Source organism: Equus asinus, chromosome X (genome assembly GCF_041296235.1).
Source record: "Equus asinus isolate D_3611 breed Donkey chromosome X, EquAss-T2T_v2, whole genome shotgun sequence".
Classification (NCBI taxonomy): Eukaryota; Metazoa; Chordata; class Mammalia; order Perissodactyla; family Equidae; genus Equus; species Equus asinus.
In genome coordinates this window covers 3,483,520-3,503,189 of record NC_091820.1, presented here as the reverse complement: position 1 = coordinate 3,503,189, position 19,670 = coordinate 3,483,520, and the positions used below count along the sequence as shown (strand labels likewise).

The window sequence follows — 19,670 nt, the reverse complement described above, 5'->3', positions numbered from 1 at the left end:
TGATTATACATATTAGCTTAAGTTAAATTATATAAAATATCACTGTAGTATATGTTTATATATCTAATAAGATATTATGATATATAACATGTACCTATTAAACAAAAGTTAATATACAGTAGTTTATTAACAAATCTTGTATACATTTTGTTTCAAAATACAGGCTTCTGTCTCTAAAGCAAATCTTGACGAATCACAAGCATTGCATTTTCCGCCTAGCAGGTTAATTAGTAGCTCAAGTAAGGTGAAAAGTTGTCAACTTTATGACAAAGCTAAGGTGACATTTTTGAAAGGGGATTCACGTTTCAAGTTCGCAAGCTCTATCCATATCGCTTGGAAGATAGGGTACTTGGGCTTCTGTAGAGCTCAGAGACATTATTTTCAGCTGGGAGTCACTGCCATAGGTGTTATGCCACACATTCTTGCCAAATACGTTGTTGACAATCAATGAATAACATTTCAAATATATTCGTTGTCTATTGAACAACAAACACCTGTGTATGCCCTTATAAATTTAATCACCTCTGCCATCCTCTTAATCAACCTCTATCCCCTTCCTCCACTCCAATCACCCCGATACTGGAAAAGTGATTATTTAGAAGGGAGATGGGTTCACCTGTCACCTGTTAAGAGGACATTTATTTGTTCATTTGACACTCATTTAACAAGAGCACAAAATGGACATAATACGAGTTTAAGAACATATAGTTTATAGGACTAACTTGGTTGAACAGAGGGACGATAGTAAACAAATATTAGTTGAGAAAACAAGTTTGTGTGTGTGGCTTTGAAAGACAAGACCAGGAGCTTAACCTTGTTTGCTTAACACAACTATTAAAGAATTCTGAGGAAAAGAAGCTGCCAGCAAGATTTAGTGCCTGAGGACAAAGCAAAGGCATTCAGGAAAGTTTAGAATGGGGGGGGGGGCGGTGAATAACTAGGAAGCTGCAGATAAAGGTCTTTGCTCTGGAGTTGGAGATGGGCTTGGGAATGGGAAAAAAGGGATGGATGCGACAAATGCTTTAAGGGTAAAAATCAATGCCATCCAAATGTTAACCAAATATTGGGATTTTAAAAAGAGAAACTGACAAAAATATGAATTAGAATGTTTCAACCCAGGAGCTAGGAACATGGTTGTGATACGCACCCAAGACGTAAGAAAGAAGACCAGTTTGAGGGACATAAAGGTGGTGAGCTCAATTTTGAGCTTTTGGGGAAAGTAGGACATCTGAGTGGGAAGTTGCACTATGCTTGGGGAAATTTAAACAGGAGCTCGAGGGATACCTTAAAGGTACAGACGGGAATTGTATCAGATCGTTGGTAGTGGAAGCATCGGAGATGTGTCATGTTGAGTTCACAGACTCATGTTAGGAGCAGTCCCTTATTGAAGGATTTGCTTTAGTGCTGCAAGAATTCATGTAGATTCTCTTTTACCTATCTTTATGCTCCCCTAGGTACATTTTTGAGGAGATGGGCAAGAATAATATTGATTTGCCAATACTATCCATCTGTTAGAAAAACATATAAAACAGAAATATTTGCTTTAGGCTAAGTTCCAAACAATGATTTTTTCTTAAACTTTGTTGACACATGCTACATCTCCACAGATAATTTGCTCCCAGTAGTTTCCCAGGTTTGCTATAGAAAGTACAGTTGATCAAAAGTTGGCTGCAGAAACTCTACAGCAATCCTTTCAGTGCGTTTTTCTTGCTTCTAGAAACTATCCTAAGACTGTAAAATACCTTAGGTGTGAACTGTCTGTCTGAATTCTGTTTCAGATGATATCTTCTTTCTTGAGGTATAATATTTTACATTTTTCTAATTGATTACTGAAACAATGTATCATTAATGCCACAAATTTAGAATTTCAAAGAGCATAAAAAAGAAAATTATTTCAGCAAAATAAAACCATTGTTAATGTATATATGTGTGTGTGCATGTACATCTGTGTGTAAAACAGGGGAACCGTAGAAGCGCAAGGGCCCTAAAAGTCAACTGCAAGGGCCCTCATTGGCCATAATGGAACAATTTCGACGCCCCTAAGAAGAATACGTATACTGAATTGAACAAGACAAATATATAACAACTCATGCATTCATCATGATACTCAATATGAAAACTCACTGATTACAAAGAAGTCTTAAAACTCAACAATAAGAAAACAATTAGAGGCTAATGACATCAACAGACACCTCACTAAAGAAGATATACAGATGGCAAATAAGCGTATGAAAAGATGTCATCTGATGTCATATGTCATCATACATGTCATCAATATATGACATTATGTATCAGGAAAATGCAAATTAAAACTGCCATGAGATACTACTACATGCCTATTAGAATGGCTATAATCCAGAACACTGACAACACCAAATGCTGGTGAGGATGTGGAGCAACACGAACCCTTATTCATTGCTGGTGGGAATGCAAAATGGTACAGCCACTTTTGAAGACAGTTTACCAGTTTCTTACAAAACTAACCATACGCTTACCATCTGACCCAGCAGTTGCCCTCCTCGGTACTTACCCAAAGGAGTTGAAAACTTTTCTCCACACAAAAACCTTCACCTGGATATTTATAGCAGATTTATTCATAATTACCAAAACTTGGAAGCAACCAAGATGTCCTTCAGGAGGTGAATTGATAAATAAACTGTGGTCCATCCAGACAATGGAATATTATTCAGTGCTAAAAAGAAATGAGCTATCAAGCCATTTGAAGACCCGGAGGAAACTTAACTGCATATTGCTAAATGAAAGAATCCAATCTGAAAACGCTACATTCCAACTCTATGACATTCTGTAAAAGGCAAAACTATGGAGACAGTAAAAAAATCTATGGTTGCCAGAGGTTGGGGGTAGGGAGAGATGAATAGGTGGAGCACAGAGGATTTTTAGGGCAGTCAAAATACTCTCTATGGTACTATAATGGTGGATCTATGTCATTATACATTTGTCAAGACCCACGGAATGTACAACACCAAGAGTGAACCCTAATGTTAATTATGACCTTTGGGTGATTCTGATGTGTCGATGTAGGTTTATCCTTGGTAATAAATATACCACTCTGGTGAGTGATGTTGACAGCGGGGGAGGATGTGCATGCATGGGTCCAGGAGGTATAGGGGAAATCTCTGTACCTTGCTCTCAATTTTGCTGTGAACCTAAAACTGCTCTAAAAAAGTACTCATTGGTCATATTACTAGGACACAATCACATTTCTCTAAATACTGAAAAATAAAAGAATCATGCTTTTTTCTCACTTTCCTTGTCCATACTGAATTTCAGCGTAACTAAAAACATTGAGGCGTGAAAGTGGAATTCCAGATAATAAATGCAGAAGGAATATCATGCAATCACCATTTTATGAAACCCCAAATGAAGTCATAGATCAAGTTGATAATCACCAATGGTTTGTAAAACATCAGTTGAAACACTTAGGAGGTGTTTCTAATAAAGTGTGGGATTAGTCACCACCTGAATACGATTATCAATCACTCTTACGATAACTAAAAATAAGGCAATCAGGCGCCGTAAAATTTCTTATGGGATACAATATGAAGTATAGAGCATTCTCTATGAAGCATTCTTGCCCACAATGGCTATATGAATCTAATCAAACCTGTGAATTAAAGACTAGTTTATAGGAAATATAGTGGGATGAAATACAAGACATGAGTAGGAATCATCCAGTGCGTTCTACAACTCTGGGTATTCTGTAGAAGTGATAACTAAAATGTGGTTCACAGACTACCAGTGACATCACACTGGCAGCTTGTTAGAAGTGTGCATTTCTGGTTTCTATCCCTGACCGCCTCAGTCTGAAAGCTGGGGTAGGGGCTGCTCAGGGTCGGATGTTTTCACAAGCCCTCCAGGTGATTTTTATGCTAAACTTTGAGAAATGCTGCTAGACAGGAATATTTACCTAATTTTGTAAAGTATCAGTGACGTAAAAAAATGGAAAGAAGATTTTATTACAGAAAAGACAGTGTCATTATTTTTATTTCTTTTCTCTTTAGATGTGTGGACCATATTATGTTTTTCATTAAAATTTCTTATGAAATTTTTAAAAAATATGTGTGCCTACACCCTATCCTGAAAGAACTAATTCAGAATCTCTACCCCTGGGGCTAAGGTGTGAGTATTTCTTGAAAGATCTCCAAATGTTTAGGGTGGATGGGGAGGGTAGAGAAAAAAATCTTTTAACCCAGTTTATCAGATAGGTAATTTGCGCTCAGGGGAGAAGTAATAAAAAAAAACTTGGCTGAGAATCAGCTGTTTACTTGTGAAACAACTCACTATTATTCAACTATTTGGTGCTACTCAATGCTTTTAAAATAATATATATATTCAGCCGCAAACATAACCTATAAAGCCAGAAATATTGGTGACTGAAAGGATCCTTAGTTTCAGTGGCACAAATAAAATAACATGTAAATGGACTTTGTACATTATAAAGTGTTTTGCATAAAGAGGTTAGGTGTTATTTGAAGTTTCTATTTAAATGTGATGGTCAATTAGAAAATTTCTTTTCCATTTTATTCCTTGCCTTGAAAATATTTAAAAGTGTAAGAGTGTAGAATTTAGCTATGAAAAAAATATGTTCAATATAATAGGACCTTTCTGGGAAACTGAGCATTATGCCTTGTTTCATAGGCATCCTGTTGAAAGTCAGCCATGATTCCACATTCAGCAAATTGCTGTGGACAGAGAAACACCTTGGCTGACCTGAGGTCTCACTAGGGTGGTGAATATTATTTGATTTTTATCATTCAAATCCATCTTGGATAATTAGACCAAAAGTATTCTGTTTTCCATAATTCGCTTTTCTCTCTGCTCTTAAGGTAAACACACTTCACAGTTGCTTTACTTACGTAAATGTAGATTACAAAAGAGCAACAACTGTAACAACTAAATAATTTTAAGGGGTCTTCCAAGTGGAACGCTATTGCATACGTGTTAAAGAACGCTTGCTCTTCCCTGGAGAAATGTATGTTCAGATCTCCTCGCCAGCAAGGGCAGTCATGCTGTCTTTGCCTGTTTGGGCTGTTATGACAGAATACTGTAGACTGGGTGATTTACGAACAAGACATTTACTTTTCACACTTCTGGAGGCTGGAACATCAGGGTTCCAGCATGCTTGGGTTCTGGTGAGGACACTTTGCAGGTCCAGAGCGAGGACTGCTGACTTCTTATTCTATCCTCACATGGCTATTTCTGGGTTCTTTTTTTATAAGAACACTCATACCATTCATGAGGGTTCCACCCTCATGACTAATCACGTCCTAAAGGCCCCACCTTCTAACACTATCACATTGAGGGTTCAGATTTCAACATATAAATTTTGGGAGGAAGAAAAACATTCAGTCCATTGCAAGTAGAAATGGTAGGGAGTGTCATTAAATCATTGGTCATTAAATACAGGTGTCATACCTAATTAAGCGGATTTAGCTCAGTGTGCAGGTAACACGTCATATGGGCACCAGGATTCAAAGTATTTCCCAAGGAAGTCTTGTTGCTTCGTAGCTAGCAAGTTTCTGTTTGGGGTGATGAAAAAGTTTTGGAAATAGGCAGTGGTGATGGTTGCACATCATTGTGAATATAATTAATCCCATTGCATTGTACACTTAGAAATGATTAAAACAAAATGTGTAGTATATGCCTACACATACATGTATATACCTTATCATATCTATATCTCCGTATATGTATATAACTTTTGCTCCATTTAAGGACAGTTTGAGACAGCACAAGAGTATAGTACCCCGCACATTTTTTACCCCAAATAAAACAGACCACAGTCCATCACAGAGACACAAAAGGAACAGAGACTTTCAGATACCCGAGTTGAGCATAAATTTGACTTCACAACTTCTGGCAGACAAAGCAAAATAAAAAAGAGAGAAACACATTTAGTTTCGAGATTTTTATATTTCTGGCTGGAGAAAGCTTTTCCCTTTTCCTTCTGCCTCTTTATGAAGAGCAGTTATGGGGTCGGTGATAAAAGAGGGGGCGGTGAAGGAAGGCTCAGTGTCCTTTTCTTCTGCAGCGCCTGACGGATTCACCCATGACATTAAGAATAATATACTGACATCTGAGACAACCTCCCTAAAGGCAGACCCTGCCCATTATGTGTAATGACTGCCTACACTCTTGAACCTGGGAAAGTACTACCTGGGTTGTGCTAAGTTTATTCTTAAAAGATCAATCCCAGATAGCTACAGCTGCCAACTGCAATTGCAGAGAGCGGCGCTCCTCAAATTGGGAATCGATTTTGGTTTTTAGCATCTACTCCTCAGTTGTACCACCAGAGATTCTGATTCTGTGGTCTGGGATGGAGCCCACGTGTTTCCATTTTTACTGAGAACCCAGAGTCATGCTGACGTACACTTGACCCACATTCTGAGATAGCCCAGCCCTCCTGACTCTAAGCACCATGAGGGCTGGGAGAGGATAGCCCCAGCTCACCCACCTAACACAATGCAGGATGCAGAGCTGCCCCTAACAAATGAGTTCAGGAGACGAAGGCACACCTGCCCCTGGAGGTTCTCAGTGGCACCTCTCTCTCTGGTTCATTTTCACTGTAGCTGAGTCAGATATTGAGATGCAGCTTGGAGTCATCAGACTGAAGTGCCAGGGAAAAGCGACGAACACGTTTCCCTCTGAGTCCCTACTTGTAGCTCTTTGTGCCCTTGTCTATCAAGTTTGGCATCCTTGAAACTGTTGTGATGGTAATGAAATGAGTCTGTGCTTTGTCCTTTGAAATCATTTGATACACCCACACGCCTATCTCTTTATTTTAACTAAAATATCTTTTACATTTATTATGTATGGTCTTGTTTGAAATGCCTCATATACAAAAGCACTTGGATAAACTCTTACTGCTTTAAAAATAGGGATTGTACTTTTGGCTAAAGATAAATTAAACAAAACGGGATATTGGCCCTTTTTTCGTAATCATCATGACTACAAAGCCCTTAATAAGTATTTTCCTGCGCAAGTTCAGAATAGCAGCTCACATTTACATGGAGCTTTATAACAAACGAAGTGCTTTTACATTCGTCCTCTCATTCCAGGTCATCGTTTGAAGGCGTTTTACTAACATTTTCCTTTTGTGATAGCGGCAGGATGGGAAAAGACCGCCATTTGGCATTCGAAGAATGCTGGATTGGATTCAGCTTGCCTGCCATAGTCATGGAACTGTTGATAATGTACCACACTCAGCCAGAATAAGACAAACAAGCTGTGGGAGACAGAATAGCAGCCCCCACCCCCACCACCACCTACGTCCACATCCAAATCTCCAGAACCTGAGAGTGTGGGGTAAGAGGGATTACATCGTAAACCTATGTGCTAAGAGTGATTTTGCAGATGTATTAAGATAAGGCTCTTGAGATGAAGAGATCATCCTCAGGTACCCAGGTGGGTGCAATGTAATCAAAAAGATCCTTACAGGAGGGAGGCTGGAGGGTCAGAACCAGAGAATATCTGAAGTTGGAAGCAGAGTTCGAGAGGAGACAAGATGCTATACTACTGGCTTGAAAGATGGAACCATGAGGCAAGGAATGTGGGTGGCTTCTAGAAACTGGAAAAGGAAAGCAAACAGATTCTCTGTGAGAGGTGCCAGAAGGACCCATCCCTCCAGAGGCATTTTAGACTTCTGAACTCCAAAACTGTTAAGATAAGAAGTATATGTTATTAAGGCACTAGGTTTGTGGTAATTTGTTACTGTAAACAATCGTAAACTAAAATACTACATGATTTAATTTTTACTTGTTTATTATCTATCTACCCATGCTAGAGTATGAGTTTCAGGCAGTTAAAGATCTGGTTTTTCCCATTCATTCCTGTGTTTTCACAAGCACAATTAGTGTCTGGAACATTACAGGCAACCATAAAGATCTGTTGAAATTAACCCCATATGCCTGTTAATTTTTTTATCTCTATTACACTTTCATTATTTTAAAATCTGTACTTTTTCCACATTTGACTCCAACTTGTTCTGCTTCTGTTTTTTGGCCATTGGAAGATTAATGACATTTTGTTGAACCCAAGAGTAATGGCCAAAATTCAAGGGACCAAACATGACTCTAATGCTGTCTGTACATAGAAGAGTTGATGTTTTTGAATCTGGAGAATTTCTTTGTTGAAGTCCATAAAAGTTTGTGAGATAAAAGTTCTTAAGTGGAGAAACAGCACAATTAGAGTCGCTTAAAGTCTAGTCTCTCTTTTTTTTTTCCCCTCACTCATTTCTGGAAAATATCATCTTCTTCAGTAACCTTTCTGTTATTGAAACTAATCGTTCCATCGGGATTTTAGCTCTTTTATACATCACATTTACTTATTACTCGTGTGTGTTATTCATCTAAGATCTTCCTGTTGTTTTTCTTAACTAAAACAATCTTCTTAATTGTGCTCCAAGTTTGCCAGAGAAAACCAATGTTGGAAAGCTTGGGAATATTTCTGGGTACAAAAGAGATTCTGTGAGCTGGTGGATGACACTGGATTTTGATAGAGTTGAAAAAGAATGTACTGTCCTTATTTCATTCAATTCTGATTATCTTGTGGAAAAATAAAAACAAACAAATTAATTCTTGTCTGTCCACAGATAGCATCTAACACTAAGTGCTAGGAAAAATCACCATCGCTGTCACCATGCTTGTTTTGTAGTTGAGGATAGAAGAGGATATGGAAACAGAGCAATGTATTTTGAATTAGTGCACTTTTTTTTTTTTAAAGATTTTATTTTTTCCGTTTTATCCCCAAAGCCCCCCAGTACATAGTTGTGTATTCTTCGTTGTGGGTTCTTCTAGTTGTGGCATGTGGGACGCTGCCTCAGCGTGGTCTGATGAGCAGTGCCATGTCCGCGCCCAGGATTCGAACTAACGAAACACTGGGCCGCCTGCAGCGGAGCGCGCGAACTTAACCACTCGGCCACGGGGCCAGCCCCTGAATTAGTGCACTTTAAAAGGAGTTATGAAAATTATGTTTCATATTTGTAACATAGTGTTGTGTAAGTCATCTTTTTTCTTATACACACTTTACAGTGCCCTGAATACCATTTAGGTACAAAACATGTATCTTATGTGTGTTTTATAAATATACTTTGATGGCAAAACATATAACTTTCAGTTCTAATGTTTTAAATATTGTTTAAAATATTAATACTTAAAATATTGTTGAAAATATTTAACGAATTGAAGCTTACAAGTGTAAAAATATTTTTGTGTAAGTTCTCAAGATATACATAGAAATCCACTCAAATGTTTCATTTTTCCCCAGTATTTAGCACATTGCTTGGGTCATTGTTCGTACAAAATAAATGTTGATTGAATAAGCATTTCCATAATTTTCACAGCGTGAGTAAAAGCTGATGTATTTTTTGCCTTGCAAAATAAATATGCATCACCTTCATGCAAAATTATTCACAAACAGCATCTGCAGTCAGAGAGCATATAGCTTTCTTTATCATCTGCATAATGTTAATGTCAGAGTCTAAGTAGACTAGTAATCAATTTTCTCTATGGACCCATTTCATTTATTTAAAGGACACCTCTTCATACTTGCCATGTGTAGCTGAAACAGAACTAAATGGCAGTGTTTCCGATATCAAGGAAGTCAGTTCAGTGACCATTTTTGAGCCTACACTGTACACCAGGTGCAATGCTTTTCTATGTGTGTCGTCCAATGAGTTCCTAGCACTCCTATGGAATAGCTACTCTTCTCAATTTCATGTTTGAAAAGATTAGGGCTTTGAAATCCGAAGTAACATGCCTGAGGCTTCACCATAGACTCTGAATCCAGTGCAAGCAATAACTCTGCTATTGACCTACAAGCCGATACCTTTCATAAAAAGTGGTAAGCTCTATAATAGAAATTCATTTAAAGCATTTACTGTGTTGAGATAATTGAGACAATCAGGAAATTTTTGAAAAGGGATCTGCATTGGTGGAGGGAAAGAGATGTAATGGCAGTTCCTTGGAGCAGGGAGGTGATGAGGTTGGTCTACAGGTGGCACTGTGCTCCATTGGCAAGTGGTGCAGCTTGGAGTGAGGCCATATCTACAGGAGGAAGGCACATTTTGGCACCGCATGCAAGGCAATTTACAGGCTCATGACAGCCCTGTAAAGAGCCTCCTAGATATAGGAGACCACATATAAAAAGGCAAAGAGACATAGAGTGCAAGGCATATCCTGGGGGGCGTTCACAAGTAATGTGGTAGATTTGTTGACTAACAGACATATGTAGGGCATGGCCAGAGATGTGGAGCTGGGACCACAAGGAATGGCCCTGGAATTCCCACTAATGGGAATTTGACTTTAAAACACACTTGCTGTGTTGTGTGTGTCTATGTGTGATTCCTAAAGAAGGAGCTATAAATTGTGAACAGAATGCAAACAGATATTTAAAATTAAGTATGAAAATGCTCTATAACCACACTCCTAGAAAGAAATACTATTAACTCTTTGATTTCTTTCCAGAGTTTATATCTTAGACACTCATTTTATTATGCTAATAAAGGTGGGATCATATGACATGATATTCAGCAACTCGCTGCTTTCTCTTGAACGATCTTAAATGTGTTTCCATGTCCCCACATATAATTACTCCTTATCATTTTATACAAAATAAAAGTCTCCCATTATATGGATTCAGCCAACAGAATTCGTGCAACAAATCTGCTATCCGTGGACATTGAGACAGGTGTTATCCCTTGTTTTCAAAATTACAGTCAATAAAAATTGTAGATCCCTGAGTAGTTATTTTTGTACATTCAAATAAGATGTTTTCATAGAAAGCAGTCATAGAAATAGAACTTCTGTGTTAAAGGGCTTCAAGTTTTCATTTTCACGGATTTTGTCAATTTTTATACATTGGGGAGTGCCATGATTAGATTGTTGGTGTGGAAATGGATTGGAAGCAGCAAGGATGAGGGAGTGAATTTAAGCTCTTATCTCAGGCACAGGGATGTGGACACAGAGGAGTGACAAGGTGTATGACCTATTTGAGAAATAAAACCAAAAGGATTTGACAGCCAACTGAAGGGAAACCATCAAGAAATGTGGAGAAATGTTCAAGTATGAGGTTTTGCCTTGAAAAAAAATCTAAAGTTGGTTCAAAGGACATTTGGTTCCAGACTGGCCATTCCCAAATTTTCATCACTGTAAAACTTATTTAGCAATTATCTTCATATTTTGATCTATATTGTGTAATAAACTTTATTATTTTGTTTCTAAAATATAATCAATTTTATTTTTGTGAATCAATATAATTTCAACTAAAGTACTTTAAAATTCCTGCATAGCCTCACTCGAAATAATTGTGTGGCGATATAATACACTTTATGAAAATAATGCAAGGAATCCCATTAATAATTTAATGGGCGCCAATTTTGGAAATTTGTGCTGTAGAAATCATGTGTCCTTCATACTTGTCTTAGATTTATCCTACTGATAGTGGAAATGGAATTTGACCCTGTGCAATATTGATGTGACAATTAGACATACTAGAAGGAGGGTCAGTTATTAGTCCTGTCATTTTAAAGAAAAATAAAAACTAAAAGTAAGACATTAAATTTCAATCAGCTTTGCCTCTCAGACCTACAGAATTTGAACATATAGCTTTTCTCTTCTTCCAACCCATCCTTTATAAGTATATGCCCTTTTGTTGAATAATCTGTTGAAATGATTCCAATAAGAAAATTTAAGTTTTCCTTGTAATGAATGCACTCAGTGAAGGATTTCCTATAAACCCCAAAGAATGTAGATTTGCATTTATTGAACTGGCGTTTGTTTTTATACCTCTTCTCTAATTCTCATCACACAGATTTCTTTTCGGGCTCATTTACATGTTCTAAAGTAAATTCTATCTGTTCTTATTAAAGAACTTTTATTTAAACATTTCTTTTTTGCTTTTACTCCATTCAATTAAATATGTAAGTGCACACGCAAGAGGGAGATGTTCTGATTTAATAAAGGCTAGTGATGTGCCCTATATTGCAAATTTTCATGCTACTCTGTACATACATATATATATATATGTATCATGTATTTATATATAAATGTATACTCTCACAGAATGACCTAATTATACATATAGGTATATGTATACAAATATGTGTCTGTATATTTATACATATGCATTATACAAATATGTATATTTATACATATATAACCTACATATACATATATGTGTAGGTATAGTTAATAATAATTAATTTAGAGTCTCAACTGCATTTCTCAAAGAATTAATTAATTCTACCAATTACAGGTGAATATACACACTAAAAATATAAAAGCATCCTTCTATATTCACTTTGTGATTATCTCCTGGTTAATGGTCACCCAGAAAATACCTACTGTGCTTATGTAATGAATTGTCTCCTAAAAGAAAAGGGATTGTGACTTTAAAGTCATTAGAAATGAACAAAATGGCAAACACACCTGACCCCAGTGGGTTTCTTGGCACTGATTTGCAGTGCATAGAAAGCCACATGACCTGCAATTCAAAAGAACAAGAAACCTTTAGATTATGATTACCTATCAAAAACACCTGATCCTTTCTATTCTAGTAGCAATCTTAAGACCAAATACAGTGCCCATTTTTACTTGATACCCATTTCATTCAACATGTGGGGGGGAATGTGACTTCTGTGGGTTTTGGGGGGTTTTTTTGGTGAGGAAGTTTGGCCCTGAGCTAACATCTGTGCCAGTCTTCCTCCATTTTGTATGTGTGACCCTGCCACAGCATGGCTTGATGAACAGTGTGTAGGTCCACGCTTAGGATCCAAACTTGTGAACTCCAGGCCACCAAAGTGGAGCGTGCGAACTTAAACCACCGTGACAGCTGGCCAGTCTGTGACTTCTGTTTTCTAGGCATCTTTTCTATGAACTGCATTTTAAAGTAACCACACAACGACTGAGCTTAGCTCTTGTGTGTGTGTATATATATTTGTCCCTTCCAGTGCATTCAATGAAACTGCACATCAATCTAGTCACTAATATGTCTGAATTCAAATGGTTTCTTTTGTATCTCTCTTCATCATTCAGTTGTTGGGAGGGAGAGGTTGCCGATTTACAAGCTTCATTTTAGAGACAGTAAATCTCAAAAACCAAATGTTTTATCAGCTGAAATGCTTACAGGGTTTGGAGCTGAGCATGCTTGTCAATGAAACGAGCCATTTATTTGACATCTCTGGTTTTATCTAGTCAAGGGGCCGGTTCGATTAATTCATCTAGAACATGTATGGAAATTTACATCCTTCCCTGGGAACAGACTTCTAAAGAGGTTTCTATTAGCACTCATCTTTGGTAGGGTGTGTGGCTGCTTCCAAATTGATTAGCAGCTATCATTTTGTTGTTCATAGGATTCCATGCTCGTAAACCCACACACACATCATATGTTTGGGTTATTTCAAACACCGTATTTTGACAATCAGAATAGGAAAGAAATGTGCTCGTGTAGAGAAAATAAAGTTGCTTGCATTCATTCTGTACCTGCAGTGGAAACTCTGCTCTCTTAATCACTTAGATTAAAAAAGAAAATTCCTAGATGTTGCAATAAATGAAGATTCCATGGCAGAAACTATGGAAACACCAGCTTCAAAAGAACCACGTTCATTTTCTAAACTTCAGAGATGCATGGAGAGCTGTTTCCCTCGGGACTTTTGGAAGGAATTCAGAATCACAAAGATCAAACCTTTCAATAGGATGCTCTTAGAAGAACTAAGATTTGCCAGGGTACATAAGATTAATTAGCCTGCCATTTGAGAGGTTACAACAGTCACGTTTTGCTAGGGAGGGAGGGGTTCTGAGTTAATAAAGGCCAGTGATTTACCGTATGTTGCAAATCCTCACACCAGTCATTCTGAGAGACTTGAGAGAGGGAGAGAGGCGGATGGAGGAGGAATGTGTTAAAGACAGAACAGTTTTGCCAGAAAATTACCGAAGGCTTTAGGAATTAATCACCTCTTTCCTTAATGGGGGAAGAGAGGCTTCTCTTGCAGTTATTATACGACACCCAAACTGCCGTTATCAGCCCCTTTCAGACATAAAACCACATGAAAGGGGCTTTTCTCCCAAGCAAAGCATGACTTATTTTATGAGAAACTGTGTAAAAGGTTTCGTGATGAATACTGGAGCTACAGAACATTTGCTGGCATGAAACGCTAATTAGTAATCACTAATTAAATAAGGGAGGGGTTGGTAACATCCGAATATTTCCACTAATCATAGCTACTCACCTCAATCCGTATGAATTTTAGAGAGGGCTGGATCTGTGGGATGTGCCGTAAATGTATAACCTGGCAGTTGTCATCTTGCATGTATTTGTAGGTTCAGGAGATTGTGAGTCTCGATTATTGTAATTTCAGAGCAAAAAACCCCTTCCTGCTGCTTTCGTTCTTGTCAGGCCATTCATTTCTGATCCCCTCTTGGCTCACATAGAGCATTTTCCACGGGTCCCCAGGAAAGCTCAGGGAGGGAAGACTCACCCCCTCAGTTGGCATATGCCTTCATCCTTTACTGATTATGTTTTAGATTTTAGAAGTTGGCACTCAAGAGCTTCTTGGCATGCTATCAGCTTTCTTTGGGATGTATATGAAGGAATTGGATCTATTCATGCTATTTCAGGGCCTGAATCAGTCTATCTTCATATACATGCTTCGGTAGGTGGCCATAGGACCTTAATAAGCCTTAATTTAAATGAGTGAATGGCATAGCCCTGAGACTAAAGAAATGGTACAGAAAGAGAAATGATCATAATTGGGTATTTTGGGTAGGGGCAAATAAGAATGTGAAATGGTAAAAACTTTTTATGACTCTTTATTTTTCAGAAGGCTTTATCCAAGCAGATTTGGACATAAAGTCGGATTAAAGTTTGTGCAATAATTTAAGCTTGGAGAATGCTTTAGAAAATATTTATAGTTCTGAAAGTGACTAGGAGAGTGTATGTCTCTCCAGCAAAATGATTTCAATTGTCAGAGGAAAGCAGTGTTTCCAGGTTGAGATCTTTCTAAAAGTGAGGAACAGAGAATGCGAAAGATATCTAAAACGATCACTTTGCTACAATACATGCCCAACGTAGCTTTTAAGGCAGAATTAAAATGTGATGCCTTTAGTGAAACCTAGTTCCTCAATTTACAGAATCCTCCTTTTTAAAATTCAGTGTACCAGCTTATGCTATTTTGAGGACATTGGGGAGATTTGAATATGCATTGGCTTTTGGGTAAGATCAAAGAATTATGTTTTTGTATGTAACTGCAGTTATTTTCTATATAGGAAAATATACTAAATACAGCATACTAAACTAAGAGTGAGATCTTATTATATCTGTAATTTGAAACTTAAGCATTGAAATTAGTTAAATTAAAATATTGATAATAAATTCAATGGGAAAAACCTGCGTTTGTATACATGTATACATTCTTATACACAGATGCCAACACACAAATCCTTACCCTCATACACACACATACACTTTTTTTTTTTTTCAAGATTTTATTTTTCCTTTTTCTCCCAAAGCTCCCTGGTACATGGTTGTGTATTTTTTAGTTGTGGGTCCTTCTAATTGTAGCATGTGGGACACCACCTCAGCATGGCTTGATGAGCGGTGCCATGCCGGCTCCCAGGAGCAGAACTGGCGAAACCCTGGGCCGCTGAAGTGGGGTGTGCGAAACTTAACCACTCGGCCATGGGGCCGGCCCCACACATATACTTTTTTTCCCTGAAAAACTTCTTTTAGGAGTCTTCTGTATTTTTCCAAGGAAAATGAACATATGCAAAGGAATGATAACTTGAATCTAGTAAAATTTAGAGTCCCTGGTCTTGTCATGTGGTTTAAATATTTTAGATTGACTTTGCCTTGTATGTTAGCCCCATACATACCCACAGATGAGACATTTGATCATAGTGTCAACAAAAACAATAAGTATTTTAACTATTATTTACATCCTATTTACATCCTTTCTGCCATGAAATTGTTCTTCAATGTTGCTTCTCATTTATAGGAAGAAAAGAATGAACGTCAACCATGAGGTATCTTTTCAAACAGTGACGATGTTTATGTACTTTTTCTGGTTGACAATCTAAAATATCCTGTGTTCTCTTGTAGGGTTTTTGAGTACCGGTGACCAGGCAGCTAAGGGCAACTATGGGCTCCTGGATCAAATCCAAGCACTACGGTGGATCGAGGAGAACGTTGGCGCCTTTGGTGGGGATCCCAAGAGGGTGACCATCTTCGGCTCAGGCGCGGGAGCCTCTTGTGTCAGTCTCTTGACCTTGTCCCACTATTCAGAAGGTAATAAAGTCAGCCTCATGGTGGGCCAGGGACCACCAGGACTGAGGAATGAACACACACAGTTCACATCCAAGGTGCATGGTTCATATCCAAAGCGCATGGTGAGGTTGCCAGAATTCTCTTGAAACCGCCACAGAAAATCTTGCAAATGACATATATTCACATTCTCGTAACTCAGCTTTCTTTCCATTTTTTTTAAAATTGAAGTATAATTGACCCGTAACATATTCATTTCATTATGTACAACATAATGATTCAATACTTGTATATGTTGAGAAATGATCACCACAGTAAGTTAACATCCGTCACCATACATAGTTACGAAGCTTTTGGTCTCGTGATAAGAACTTTTAAGATCTACTCTCTTAGCCACTTTCACATATACAGTACAATATTATTAACTATTTTAACACTTATGACAATTAGATGTTGGTTACAACAATTGGAGCAAAATAACTTCTTTAGAAAGGCCAACACTTTGCTCGCCTTTCTGACTTTATTTGGTTAACTTTAAAATTTATTAATTTCTAATTTCAACTTGGTAAATGTAATCTGAAGGAGTATCCACAGTATTTGGATAATGGATGCAGATTTGTAGATTTCATAATGAACAAGGCGTGTGGCCATGTGATTTTAAAAGTCACTTCTCTGATTCATGTTCATTGTTCAAATCTTTTGGAAATATTAAGAACATGTTGTATTCATGTAGAAGTAGACAATAGTGTTTCCATTTCTCTCTCTCTTTTACTGAGAAATATAATTTACAGCAAGAGACCCAAATGGAAGCCAGATGTACAAGGAGCTGAGAGGCTTGCTTGGTGGGGCCAGTATGCAGAGCTTGGTTGTGACCACCAGGTCCCCTTCCTTATTCCTATCCCTGTAGAGGTTCCATACTCCCCCCTCCCCCCACCACGGCCTTGCTAATATCCTGGGAGAACTGCTTATAGCAAAGCAGAAGGAGGGGGAAAAGCAAAAATACATGAATATAATGAAAACTCAAACTGGGCGTACACTTGGAAGTAATATTCAACATATTGCAGTAGAGCCTGAGGTTTTTACCCAGGGGTAACTCACGGTGATCGCCTCTTGTCCATTGGTGATGGAAGTTCCAAGAAATATCAGATGGGAGATTTAAAAGAGAAGTCAATAGGGATTGGATGCAGTCGGTTCTGGAAACACCGTAATAACATCTCGGCTCTCCCCACAAAGAAAGAAACAGGAAAACCAGCCCTGGAATACCTTGGCAAGTGCAAATGAATGTTCATAATAAGAATCCAAATCGTCAAGGTTGTGTTATATTTCCTTCTGTGTCATTGGTTGGTTTAAGAATTACACCATACCCATTTGAACCATTTACATCAAAAGCACTTGAAACTCTAAGGAATTATTTTTTCTTTAAAGAGTCTTACAAAAGGGAACAAAAGGTAAAATAAAAGATTTAAAAAATAAAATTGTGTAGAATTCTAATAAAATAAAATCAAAGAACTGCAGCACTGAGGGGAACCTTGAAACCCACCTACCCCAAAACTGTCATAAAGGAATTGAGGCTTAGAGAGGTTGCATGACCTGCCTGAGGTCACACAGCAAGTGATAGAGCCAGGGAAGAAACCAGGCTTCCTAGACCTGGATTCAAACCTATTCCCATTATTCTTTAACTATTAAAGATTGGGGAAGAATAGATGTAGTCTTGGTCTTCTAGGTGGAATAAACTGACTTATGAATTTATGAATATCTGTGAAGAGAAACTATTAGGAAATCCCTGATTGCCACTCATATTTGATATTTTACTTACGAACTGCCTTTTCACTTTCAACTTGTATTGTTGAGCTTCACATTTCTTCTGAAGGTATTTAGCAGGCCCGAGGAAGTAAAAATGTTCAGCTGGAGTAGAAATTTTAGGTAGTCATAGGCACCGATTTGACAAGTACATTTTCACCCTAGTAATGAGATTCGCAACTCATGTTTCAATAGGATGCTCCATGCAGGAAACAGACAAGCAACCATCAGCCAAATCACGGTGACAAGGCTGTAGATTATTTCATAATGGCTAAGGAGAGGTGGAATTAAAGGCTTATAATTATATTACCCTTTATTTAGAAAAAAAAGGAAAAAGTGAATAATCAGTTGAATCATTGGTAATATTGATTACTATAGCATTTTAGAAAAGACTTTTGCATTTCTTAATCAATACACACTTCTAGATTTAGAAAGCAGTCTCGACCAACTTCAGTAATAACCAAACACATATGAGCCAAAATTAATTGGAAGAAGGCTATTAATTACTTAAATCAGCAGATTGGAAATGATTACACTCTGTGACAATGCCTTGCATGGGTCATTTCTGCAAAGCAACTTTTCAAAAACAACCCGGTAATAGAATCAAGAATTACAAAAATACCTAGGCAGTTGGCCTTAGGAATTCCATTTCTAGCAATATAGTATAACCAAATCAATACACACATAGGAAAAGTTGTTTTCATGAAGATATTCACCATCGTCTTCTCATAGCAAAGAGTAAAATGAAAAGCTAAAAGATTAAAAAGAGAGGAAAATTATAAAGAACATGTGCATTTATTCAAAGGAACAATAATTGTTTTAAGAATTGTGCTTAAGGTATACAATAGCCTGGAAAATGCAATGTAAAAGCTATGCATATGTTGGACACAGTTATACAAAACAGACCAATCTGGTGGGGGAGAATAGCCAAGAAAGAATTATACTAAAATGCTAGGGTAACTTGCATTTTCTAGCATGAATTATAGGTAGTTTTTTTTCTTTATCGAAGTTTTAGAGTTTCATCCTGGGTTATATCACTTCCCTAACATACAAATATATATACACTGCTAACTCAATCAAGGCCAATAGTTGTGAGGGGGGGGAAAAAAGTAACCTCTAGCAACATTTTCCTAATTCTGGTTGTTTTAATTTATAAGTGTCTTCAATAGATCAAATATTGACAGTGTTTCTTTAAGGTGTTCTAAAACATTAATCTTTAGAGCCAAACACACAAGTCAATACTTGCACATTTCGAACAGAACTATAAACACTGGGAAACTGGCCCCCAAATGACTTTGATGATGTGTTGGGCAAAGCCAGATCAATTTAAAGTCTCAGTCTTGTGTGTCATCTTTGGACAATCCTCCAATCTTTAGAACCACGTCTTCCTGATTGCAATCATGTTTTCCTCATACTTGACTGCTTGCATGACCTTAAAAATCGACAGGGCGTGAACTTCTGGACTCCCAGCTGAATGCTTTATTCTTCCAGCAACTCAGGAGACGTCAGAGCTAGATCATGCTGGAATTCAAGGAAAGGGCAGGAAGAGACACAAAACTGAAGGCCATGATTTTATAGTCCATTGTCTCTTGTCC

At 37.6% G+C, this 19,670-nt stretch overlaps 1 protein-coding gene across 4 annotated transcripts in view; it reads left to right on the top strand.

Moving 5' to 3' along the window:
- Window positions 1-19,670, top strand: part of NLGN4X (neuroligin 4 X-linked) — a 291,678-nt gene that overhangs the window by 259,343 nt on the left and 12,665 nt on the right. For all 4 annotated transcript variants that reach the window (XM_044768194.2, XM_044768193.2, XM_070502561.1 and 1 more), the window contains one exon: window positions 16,114-16,299. In XM_044768194.2, coding sequence (XP_044624129.1) covers window positions 16,114-16,299 — 186 coding nt within the window. The remainder of the gene's footprint in view (window positions 1-16,113; window positions 16,300-19,670) is intronic.